We start from the raw sequence: 11,061 nt of genomic DNA, 5'->3' as shown, positions 1-11,061 counted from the left end.
ACTGTTTAAACTAAAAACACAAAGATTACCAAATATAGGCAAACAAAATTCACGACTTGAATATTTTTGCGCAGAAACATCGATATATCGATATTTTTTTAGTGCACATCCCTAGGAGACGCCAAGCGATTGTTTTCCTCGCTTTTCCAATCTGTGCGCACTTTGCAAGTGAATTTCCGCGTTATTACCGCCGCCCGGATCGAGTTACTCCAATTGTCACCATGGCCGAAAAACTAGTGGCGCGCGAGGCGCTGCTGACCGAGAAGAGGGTCTGCCGCTTCTGCCTAACGGAGCAGAAGCTGGCCTCGATTTTCGAGGAAAATCCCCGGGTGAAAACAACCGCCAATCTGCCGCTGCAGATCATGGCTATTACGGCGATCGAGGTAAGCGGCTTAATCCAATGCGCCCAGCTGGGTTCTGGCTTGCACTAACAACCGTCGCGCATAACTTTGCTAAGAAACCGAATCGCGGGTTTCCGCATCGACTGCGAGGCGTCTTGGCTAAGTTTCCCTGCCCTCTCCACTGCCTCGTCTCCCGTTTTCCCAGCCGAACGTCCTTGAAAAGTGGGACCAGAACATAGCCCAATTGGTTGGCTAATCATTGGGGTTTCCAAGTTTTGGTTGGGCCAAGAAAAATGGAAATTCCCTTAAATTGGGGCAACTGTACTGCGCCGCACGCACACTTCTGCGGCAACAGCTGATCGCCCTGACAGCTGTCAGTTGTCATTGGCGCCAAATTTGAATCGAATTTCCACAATGATAGTCTCAAAACATAATAGATTCAAAATTTAGTTTTGAAAAGTTTAGTTTGGCTGAACAAAACTCTTTCCTTCATTTAGTTAAAATGACTAAGCGTTTTTCTGCTCAATTAAATTGGCATCTAAACAAAGAAGTCGAACACTTAAATATGGTCTTCATTAAGCAGTGTTAACTTCATTAAGCAGTCTCCAATTGAATTGCACTTAGGTTTATACAATTTCACTGATTCATTCATTATTAACTTCTATTCCTCATATCAACATACACAATCAATCGCAAACGCAATCTCATATCGTCAAACGAAGTTTTTGGGGAAATACATGTTTCTTTTTTTTAATTCAGTTTTATTCGTACGCATATCAAATATAAATGTTTGCGTGTACATATAAGTATGTATAAATCTTCATTGTGTAATCTTATCTCAAATTTGTGGGTTTGCTATTGGCAAGTGTAGCTTATGCATAGGGAAGTCATCTACTTAAGTGGGTAACGAATTTCGTCAATGATAAGGCCTGAATTGGGCGTGGGAAAGGGGAATGAATGAAAGGTTGTCGGGTGCTTTATATCCTTCGGGATAATCGCACGCGTCAGCTAAAACTAGACTTGAAGTGAATTGGAATCCAACGTGAATGATTGCGGGAGATGGTTGTACAACCTGTGTTAAAACTTCGAAAGGAGATCGCTTTTTAGCCAGCCTTATTGCCGTTCGGTTTCTCGCCGAAGCGCAGTATGCGCGTCAGCATGGAGGTGAGGCACGGTATCTGCTTCTGGCGATCCATCATCGGAGTGGCGGGCACGTTCGACTCAAAGTCTAGGGCTACGCGCTGGTTTACGAATGTGAGCAGGGTGAGCATGTCGTACTTCTTGCCATTGGCATTTAGCTCGCGGATCAGTGACTGCATGTACCAGGAGCCGTTGTTGATGTTGCGCCAGGAGAAGTAGCCTAACAGTGCAGAGCGAGATGTGAAGTGATGTTTACGGAAATATTTTTATAAGCGCATAGTACTTACCCGGGATGGTTGAGTAGGAGAATAGGAAGTCAGCGTGTATGGGTATCTTGTAGCTCGTCGAGGACTCCCCATCCGTCTCGGTAACGCCCTTCTCCAGGGTAATCCCTCCGTCCAAACGATCGCCCTGGCAGGCTTGGATGAAGAACAGCTTCGGCTTGCCCGCCAACGAGGGGCAGAAGGTGGCAGTGAAGTAGTGCCAGATGTTGTCTAGCTTGTACTGCGTATCCTTGGCGTAGAGGTAGCCGTGCTCCCCGTGGGAGAGAATGGCCACCGCAAGGCAGTCGTTGTCCGTGTGATCCTGCTCGGCGGCCTTCTCCACGTGCTTCAGGATGTCCCTCAACTTGCAGTCCTTGTGCACGGTCACCGCAAATCCCAGGTTTTCAAAGGCCTTCTTCAACTCCTGGGCATCTACATTCGTTCCGGTGCGACTCTTCAGCGAGGGTATGTCAAAGTATTCGTGGTTGAAGATTAGTGCCAGTCCGCGATGCTTGTGATTCATGTTGTATTCGCTGGCATACCGATCCACGGGCATTCGGGCCACAAACTTGTTGGCCGGCAGAGGGGAGGCGCTGCTAGGAAGTGCATCAAAATATTAAAAGCCATTTGATTTGCCGGCCGAAAGCCACGTGATGAGATAAGATAAGGTATAGATCGCAATAAGCCATGTTTAGGAGTGCAAATACGAACAAATATATTTAGTTGTAGAAAAACTGGTGTGTATGATTTTCTCACTAAATACAACAATTGATTTCTAATCACAAGAAAATACTTTCACACATCAAACTTTGGGCAAGCTCTTCATTTCGATTAGATAAAGCATTTGTCCAAAATTTGTCATACTCAATTGTATTTCAATTGTCGATAGGATTTTGCAAATTGCTGATTAGGAGGGGAAACTGATGATTATATGGATATAGCTTGATTACGCATTTGGCTTACATAGGTTTATAGCTATTCACTTGGAATATTTTTACTTTACATTATGAAGATTTGTTAAAGGTCCTAAGATAAAATAGATCATGATTTTGGAAACTAGGATAATACAGTTCTTCCAGCACTTTGAGAACAAAACAAACAAACAAACGCATAAAGAGTGCAAAGAAGAGAGAGGAGAGAGAGAGAGAGAGAGCGGCACATGGACTTACCTCGCTGCAGTTGCACCACCAACAACAACCGCCTCCGGCGTACAGCCCTTGGCATCGGTATTATCAGCCATTATAATGCTGCCCCGATTTGCTGCTCCGTTCGAGCTGAGAATTCCAACTCCGTAGTTTCTGGTTACGCACTCGTCGGTCATTTTCTGTCCCTCTTCTTGTTTTGATTGTTTGCGTTTCTCCTTGTGTTTCCTCTTGCCTTTTGTTCGCTCTCTCCTGCTCCTCCCTCGCCTTCGCTCCCGCTGCGCTTGTCTTCCTCTTTCTCTGCTTAAGTTGTTGCGCCCTTTTTGGGCTGATTCTTGTTTTATTCCGGCGCTGCTTCTGCCGAACTTCTATTTCTGTCGCTCTGAGTTGGCCAAACTTTCGGCAGCACAGCTGTTTTCTGCTTCTATGCCAACTTTTTTGTCGGCGTACAATCGACCGAATGTCCTTTTATGGCTCAGAATCGGACGTGTTTAATCAATCAATTAACGGAGGTTAAGCGTGCTCGCAGCCGCGAAAACAAACTGCGAATGCATGTAGTGGTGTGTATGCACTTGCCGCCAAGCGACGATGGCCGGCCGTCGATAGCACAGCCGACTAAACATCGATTGGGCGAAATCGATTATTTTAATAAAGGTGTTCTGGTCCCTGGCGCCCCTGCATAAATTTAAACTTTTAGATAATGTACATTTTATGGCAACGAAAAATCCCATTGATTTTCAACTAAATTAAGAATTGGGTGTATCATGTACCAAAGATAACATGGACTTGAATATGTCCCCGAATAGTAAATTACAGTTGGCAATTTGGCTTAAACAGGGAAATCCCCAAATAATTATATTAAATATAGCTTCCTAGTTAAAAGTTACCCACACGTTTACCCTATCTATACTAAAACAGGTCTACGCCGGCGACGGAATGCCAGAGCACATCTGTCTGGAGTGCCGCCTTCTCTTCGAGCACTGCTACCGCTTCAAGCAGATGTGCAAGCGGGCGGAGACCCTTCTGCGGCAATATCCCCTCACCGGTAACTGGCCCTCGCCGCTGGAGAAGCCCCGTGCGCCCATGACGACGGTGGTGGCCAAGAAGTTGCCGATCTTGCCAACAATGGCAGACTCAAACGAAACGCCAAAAAAGCTGCTAAACACAATGGCCAAGTCCAATCAGTTGCTCGTCGAGAACGTCCAGGTGTTGGAGACCACATTGATACCCCACAAGTTGGCATCGGGTTCCTCTCCAGTACCACGTCGTTCCCATGCCTATGAGCTGAAGGTGGAGAACAACCAGGAGCTCTCCATGGACGACGTGCAGAGCATGCTGGAGGACATGGCCAGTGAACTAGAGAAGGAGTTTACCGAAGTCCCTCCGAAGGCGTCACCTGCCAAGCCAAAGGTGCTGAACAAGTCTTCGATTAGGATCTTGAACAAGGGACCCGCTGCTCCGGTGGAACCGCGCTTGGCCACTCCCAAAGTCAAGCGAGATGACAGTGGTAATGTGGCCATTGTGACCGAGGTTCTCGACTCGGAACTCCCATTGGATGATCAGGACGATCCGACAAAGAACGCCGAGAAGGTGGCCACCGACGTGTTCCCGTGTCCCGATTGCGAACGCTCCTTTCCGCTGCAGCAGCTGCTCGAGATCCATCGGCTCAATCATACTCGCTCGCGCAGCTTCCAGTGCCCTCAGTGCGAGAAGAGCTTCTTCTCCAAGTACGACCTGGCCAAGCACAATTTCGTTCACACTGGTGAGCGGCCTTTCAAGTGCGCCATCTGCTCGAAAGCCTTCACCCGGAAGGCATTGCTGCACCGCCATGAACGCACCCACACGGACGTGCCCAAGTTCATCTGCGTGTACTGCGAGAAGCCCTTCCTTTCGCGCCAGGAGATGGAGAAGCACGCCGAGCGGCATCAGAAGAAGCGTCCATTCCAATGCGGCGTCTGTACCAAGTCATTTGCCTTCAAGCAGGGATTGGAGCGTCATGAGGTAGGTTGATAAGCATATTTGAAAAGGCCCTAGCTAATGATCATGCTCACTTTTAGGTTGTCCACTCCACCAATCTTCCCTTCCCCTGTCAGCACTGCGAGCGAAGCTTTTCCACCGCCTCCAAGCTGGCACGCCACCTGGTTGCCCACGCCGGGAAGAGAGCATACCCCTGCAAGTACTGCCACAAGTCCTACATGCTGTCCCACCATCTCTCGCGTCACCTGCGCATGCATACGCAGACATCGGACGCCTCGTTCGTGTGCAGCGAGTGCAAGGTCTCGTACAGCAACTACAACGACCTGCTGGAGCACTCGCTTATCCATGCCACCGCCAGTCTGAAATGTCCCATGTGTCGAAAGCAGATCGAGGATGTCGATAGTGTCGAAGGCCACATGGAGCAGCATAAGCAAAGCGAGCGACATGCCTGCGAGTTCTGCGACCACATCTTCTTGACACAGAAATGCCTGCAGCGGCACATCGAGGACGATCATGTGGTGGACATGGAGCCATATCAGAACGAGTTCGAAGACGACGGCGAAGGCGATGAAAAGGAGGAACATCTCGACGAATTTGAAGACTTGGACAATGTGAAGCAGGAGGAATTCGTGACGGAATACTTAGAAGACGATACTCTCGATGATGATCACCTGGACGATAGTGACGACTCCTTCACGCCGCCGCCTCCGAAGCAGCGTAAAACCAATCCTCCCAAGGGCGGATTGGCGCAGCAATCGTTGCGGCAAACTCGTAGCCGGGATGCTCAAAAAATCTCTTCGAAGTCTGCGAAGAAGGAGGACAAGTCTCCTCCTAAACTGGAACGCTCCCTTAAGAATCGCCGATCCGCAAAATAATAATAGTGTACTATAATGCATACGGGAAGTCTACCAATGCTTTATGCCTTTACATTAGAGTTTATGTATTCTATTTTATTGGTATTTATAATTATTCAATCTGACTTATTTCTCCTTTAACCAAAGGCCTTTTAAATAAACTCCTCACCAAAATTCCGCTGTCATTCATTGAAATGGTCGTTACCCACCTTGTATAGCTAAACCAGGATGCAAGATGCATGGCTATTTGTCCCACATATCTGATTCTTTAACGGATGTCCTCGCTCTTATTTGATCTTTATTGAAGCGCCAACTGGTGTTTGGGTAAATGTGTTTTCTGTGTATTTCCGCCTAAAGTTCAGTTTACATTAACGTTTATCACTACCAAACAACGAATGCATCCCCGGGGACCGGAGGCGGTGGCCACCTAGTGCTCGTAGCCGTCTGGCAGGGGGTTCACGTGGGGGTTGTGGAACAGGCTCTTATTGCCTTCACCCCATGGGAAGCGCTTCTCGCGGCGGCGCAGGTAATCGTACTTGACGAATTCCTGGCGAGGCTTGTCGTGCTCCTCCTGGTGCTTCAGGTAAGCGTTCAGCATGCACAGTCCCACGGCGGGCACGGCAACGAAGAAGGACAGGCGCTTCCACACCTTGTAGCCACCTGGAGGATGAGATGAGCAGGGGAGGTGTGTTATAAGATGGACTCCTTCGCCAATCGTTCTTGCCCAACAACCAAATTACATAACCTTAACCTTACAAAAGGAGACGAATTTGGCCATTGGGTCCCTGGACGGACACTTACCGGAGTGCTCGCCGGCCACGGCGGCGGTGCCGGACATATTCCGGGCGGCAGTAGCGCCGAATTGGCGGCGAATTGCGTGGTTTAGAATAGCGGACATATTTTCAGTCGATTCCTGGCCCGAATGAAAATTTGCTGTTTTGACAAGTAAATAGGGATGGGCTATGTGCAAGAAATGTCGTGACTTGTTCGCTGTTCGACATCGATAGTGCACGGCAGTGATTTCTTAAGTATGTATTATTGTGCAGTTAATTGGTGAAATATACAAAAAAAAATAACAGGAAATAAAGCAATTAAACACCAAATGAGAACTCCGCAATTTTTAGTTATACCTTGGCATTCCTCTCCCGCCGTGACACAGCTCTAGCTAATCGGCCACCGCGAGAAGCTATCGCTTCACGCACCCACCGCCCCCGATAGGTACTGTGTGTACGGGCTATCGAGGCTGGAGTCGGCTACCAATCGTCCATCCACAACAACAACGTGTCGCGTAATTATTTTCCCCTCTTGTTTATAAAATTGAACGCATCAGATTGTAAATACACTGCACACCGCTGCAAGTCCGCAAAACACACGGCCACAGCAGCACCTCGAACTTAAGCAACGAACGGGAAAATCATTATCGTACGGGCAGTGAAGAGCAATTAGCCAGGAGAAGCCACCAATCCAAGTACAAAGTAGCCCTTAAAAACGCCAGCTATTTATTAAGTGAACAGTTCGCCAGGCGCTCGGCAGACATAACGGTCGCTACACTCAAAGAAACCCACAAGTATTACGGACCACACACCCACACAGTCACCTCACCAGCACCACCACCACCAGCATGGCTGCCAACAACTTGCGACAAATCCCGCTGACCTGCAGTGGCCACACGCGACCCGTGGTCCACCTGGACTTCAGCGACATCTGCGACGCCGGCTACTTTCTCATCTCGGCCTGCAAAGGTAAAGTCCGTGGGATTGGCCAGCAAGTCGCATGCGATTTGCCGTCCTTGCGCGCTATATATAGACCGCTTTCCGTCGTCGCACAGTGGTTGTCATATCTATCCAATTGGGTTGAAAGTGCAAATGCATCACTAGCATCAACTAGGACCTTTTCTTAAAATGCAAACGTTTCCTGCTGCTGATTCCACAGGACATGAATAAAACTAGTGTTTCGATTTAGCAATAGTTTACTATTTCCTGATAAAAAGCAAGGCGTTACTATTGCTGATTAGTTCAATGTTTAATAGAGTTTTGTAGGAAAGGCAAATAATGCTTGATACAGAAGGCCAGCGTAATCGTTATGCCGAAAAACAAGTTATGTTGTCCGTATTCTTTAATGGATTAATGGATTAGTAGAAAAGGTGCTGCATCAGATCGGCGAATCATATATAGCACAGGCGGGCAAACACGATGTAGCATCATGTCTAGCCTGTGGGAAACCTTGACCCAAATGCAAAGTCACTTATTGCGAGCGAAACCTGTTTTCTGAGAGTGCGAAAACCCTTTTGCCGCCACTCGCATGCTACAATTCGCATGCTACATTCGTGTTCTTTGCCTTGAGGTGTCAGCCAGTCGATGCGATTGCAATTGCCATTGCAGTTGCAATTTGTTAGCTATTGCTTGTTTTTGTTTTTTTTTTTTGTTATTTTACAAGCACTTTGCATTCCTGGCTTTCGCAAAATGTTGCTTTTATGCGGAAAGAGCGCTCGTTCCCACTGCAAGTTCAAGTTGACTTCGTTATCGCCTTTTAACGTACTCGCTTCCCTTGTTTAGCAACTTTTCGAAACTGCTCGTTGTGTGCTTTCGGTTCGCTCGGTAAATGTATTCAGGAAACACCTTGGAACTTCTATATTTATATGCTGCGTATATGCAGCTGCCGTTTGGCTGTCGGGAGCGGAAAGATTCGCCTGGAAGATTCTGGTCAGTGGATACACTTTCCTGCAGCGCTGTAGAGTAAAGCTGCTACCCAGGAGATCCGCTGAAATGTATTCGCAATTTATTCGGATACAGTATTTAATGTGTGGTTAATTCACTCTGATGAATCATTTCAAGTTTAAGGCCACAGTAATTGTATAAATTAGAATGGGGAATTACATAATGCACTTTATTTTTGTTAAATGCGCTTGTTTCCATCAGCGAGATAAACAGTAAACCTTTCTCTGCAAAGTTCAACTAGAACTAGTCGCTTAGAGTTTCTAAACAAAGCTGGCAAACACTAGTAGAAGTCCTTCAAATGGCGAGAGTTAGGGGATTGTTGATCACACAAATAGAATGCATTGATAACCATTCATACTGCGAAATGAAATGTAGCTTCGATCGAACTAACAAGCCGCGTCCCTGCACTGCAGCACCCTGCATCCCGATCCCGATCCCGCCGAGCGGAGCAGTGCAGTGTCAGTGCCAGTGACGTGAACTTGGGAGCTCGCTTGCATGATTGCGAGCGGCAGGCAGCCAGGTCGTTGGCCTTGGCGGCAGGCATTGAGTCAAGGTGGCTTCCGTCCGCGTCCGCTAATTTATGCACGCACGCTCGCCGGCGGGCGAAAGCGAATGCAACTGACCGAGAATCGTGAATTGTGAATCTTGCAGATGGCAGCCCGATGCTGCGGCACGGCGACACCGGCGACTGGGTGGGCACCTTCGAGGGACACAAGGGCGCCGTGTGGAACGCCACCCTCAACCGGAACGCCACTTTGGCCGCCTCCGGAGCGGCCGACTTCACCGGCAAGGTGTGGAATGCGGTGAGCGGGGCCGAGATACACAGCTTCCAGCACAAGCACATCGTGAAGAGCGTGGCCTTCGACAGGGATTCCGAGAACATAGTGACTGGTAGCAACGAGAAGCTGGTGCGGGTCTTTAACCTGGAGCAGCCCGAGGCACAGCCGGAGGAGTACGCCGGACACACGGGGTCCATCAAGCGGGCGCTCTTCTGCCGCGGCGACAAGTGCATCATCTCGGCGGCCGAGGACAAGACGGTGCGCCTCTGGGACCGCATGACGGGCATCGAGGTGCAGCGCCTGCAGTTCAACAGCAATCCGAACAGCCTGGAGATCTCCAGCGACAATCACATCCTGACCATATCGCACGGCTCCTCGATTAGCTTCTGGGAGATCGACACGCTGAAGAAGCTGAAGGAGGTGAAAGTGCCGACGAACGTGGCGTCGGCCAGTTTGCATCCGGATAAACATGTATTTGTTTGTGGCGGCGAGGACTTTAAGATGTACAAATTCGATTACATCACCGGAAACGAAATTGGTAAGAGCCAGTACCTCCTCTCGTGAATATTCTTTAATCCTAAAACACTTTTCGCCTACAGAATCTTTCAAGGGCCATTTCGGACCCGTGCACAGCGTGAAGTTCAGCCCGGATGGCGAGCTCTATGCCAGCGGCTCCGAAGACGGCACTCTTCGGCTGTGGCAGACCACCGTGGGCAAGACCTACGGCTTGTGGAAGTGCACGGAGCCCACGGACCTGGGCAATTCCATCAGCTCGCCGCGCGAGGTGCAGGCGAACTGATGTTGGCGCAGCAGGAGTCGCTGCTACACAGCCCACGCTGCACCGGCGACGCAACGGAAGGGCACGTGATTTGGAGCTACGGCTGAGATCCGATTATCAGAACAAGAACAACTCGTAGTGTGGGCTACAATAACGATTCTTCATATTCCAACGCTGAACTCTCTCATTGGCATTAAATGATAATCACACACAAAACTACATTGTGAAATGCAATAGAAATAAATAACTTAAGTGTCGCATTTGTGACTGGATGTGAGTGGATGCAAAGGTTCCTCCCGTGGCTTAGATGTGGGTGCCTGTGGCCCAGCCGTGCAGGTAGATGGTGGTGAAGTTCAGCAGTGGTTCGCCCTGGTGCACATCCGCGCGGTTCTGGAGGTGATCGAACCAGCGGGAGAGATTCAAATAGGCCTCCTTGTCCACCGGCGAGAGGGATTTCTGAAAGGGTTCAAATAGATTTCAGAGCATTCCTAAATGGTATAGAAACTAAAACTAGGTAACTGATCCAATGCTCACCACAAGATCGTAGATGGCATAGTAGACGGCCAGGTCGGCCAACGTGATGAAGTGGCCCACCAGGTAGGATTTGCTGGCGAACAGTTTGTTGAAGTCCGCGAGAAGCTGCTTGGACACGTATTTGTCCTTGGAACCGGGCGCCACGTAGAGCACGGAGAACTCGATCCACTGGTACACCTGGGCCTCCACTTCCCGCGACGCCTTGCTGTTCTGGGCGGTCTCCGACTTGGATTCGCTGGCCAGGCTCTCCAGGATCGTGGCGAATCCGGCCACGCTCTTCTTTTGGCCACTCGTGCGCGTTACGACCTTCACAACAGAAAATAAATTGGTGGGGCGGTGAGAATCTTTCGATTTTCAGGGTCAGCGTTGGGTATACCTGCTCCTCGTTGAGATGCACCTTGCCGGGATTGACGCCCAGGCAATTGGCTATCTTCTGCACTGTTGCAACGTCGCACATGGTCAGCGAAATTAAAGTTATTATATTTGGCGTGCAAAATTGCAAGATACGATAATACTTCAGATTGGCAGAGTTGCAC

At 49.0% G+C, this 11,061-nt stretch overlaps 5 protein-coding genes across 6 annotated transcripts; 2 read left to right on the top strand and 3 right to left on the bottom strand.

Annotated features, from left to right (window-relative positions):
* Positions 1 to 87: 87 nt before the first annotated feature.
* On the top strand, positions 88 to 6,209 carry LOC120445672 (zinc finger protein 543). Its single transcript, XM_039626223.2, has 3 exons — positions 88 to 383; positions 3,805 to 4,887; positions 4,944 to 6,209. Exons 1-3 carry the CDS (start codon positions 222 to 224, stop codon positions 5,736 to 5,738), a joined length of 2,040 nt encoding a protein of 679 aa, XP_039482157.1. The 5' UTR covers positions 88 to 221; the 3' UTR covers positions 5,739 to 6,209.
* Positions 1,082 to 3,454, bottom strand: LOC120445677 (caspase-1). 2 transcript variants are annotated; one of them, XM_039626232.2, is made up of 3 exons: positions 2,914 to 3,454; positions 1,769 to 2,340; positions 1,082 to 1,701 (listed from the first exon to the last, which is right to left on the bottom strand). In XM_039626232.2, exons 1-3 carry the CDS (start codon positions 3,063 to 3,065, stop codon positions 1,445 to 1,447), a joined length of 981 nt encoding a protein of 326 aa, XP_039482166.1. In that variant the 5' UTR covers positions 3,066 to 3,454; the 3' UTR covers positions 1,082 to 1,444. The 2 variants fall into 2 exon arrangements, with proteins under 2 accessions (XP_039482166.1, XP_039482167.1); XM_039626233.2 differs by having other exon boundaries at positions 1,769 to 2,337.
* Positions 5,996 to 6,678, bottom strand: LOC120445681 (cytochrome c oxidase subunit 6A, mitochondrial). The gene is made up of 2 exons (XM_039626238.2): positions 6,519 to 6,678; positions 5,996 to 6,377 (listed from the first exon to the last, which is right to left on the bottom strand). The coding sequence occupies exons 1-2, from the start codon at positions 6,613 to 6,615 to the stop codon at positions 6,145 to 6,147; spliced, it is 330 nt and encodes a 109-aa protein (XP_039482172.1). The 5' UTR covers positions 6,616 to 6,678; the 3' UTR covers positions 5,996 to 6,144.
* Positions 6,679 to 6,931: 253 nt separating this feature from the next.
* Positions 6,932 to 10,251, top strand: LOC120445676 (serine-threonine kinase receptor-associated protein). The gene is made up of 3 exons (XM_039626231.1): positions 6,932 to 7,459; positions 9,086 to 9,751; positions 9,813 to 10,251. The coding sequence occupies exons 1-3, from the start codon at positions 7,339 to 7,341 to the stop codon at positions 10,010 to 10,012; spliced, it is 987 nt and encodes a 328-aa protein (XP_039482165.1). The 5' UTR covers positions 6,932 to 7,338; the 3' UTR covers positions 10,013 to 10,251.
* Positions 10,131 to 11,061, bottom strand: LOC120445680 (eukaryotic translation elongation factor 1 epsilon-1). Its single transcript, XM_039626236.1, has 3 exons — positions 10,902 to 11,061; positions 10,526 to 10,831; positions 10,131 to 10,447 (listed from the first exon to the last, which is right to left on the bottom strand). Exons 1-3 carry the CDS (start codon positions 10,980 to 10,982, stop codon positions 10,295 to 10,297), a joined length of 540 nt encoding a protein of 179 aa, XP_039482170.1. The 5' UTR covers positions 10,983 to 11,061; the 3' UTR covers positions 10,131 to 10,294.

Source organism: Drosophila santomea, chromosome 2R (genome assembly GCF_016746245.2).
Source record: "Drosophila santomea strain STO CAGO 1482 chromosome 2R, Prin_Dsan_1.1, whole genome shotgun sequence".
Taxonomy (NCBI): Eukaryota; Metazoa; Arthropoda; class Insecta; order Diptera; family Drosophilidae; genus Drosophila; species Drosophila santomea.
Note: the sequence above shows the minus strand (reverse complement) of the source record. Positions and strands in the feature narration are given on the sequence as shown.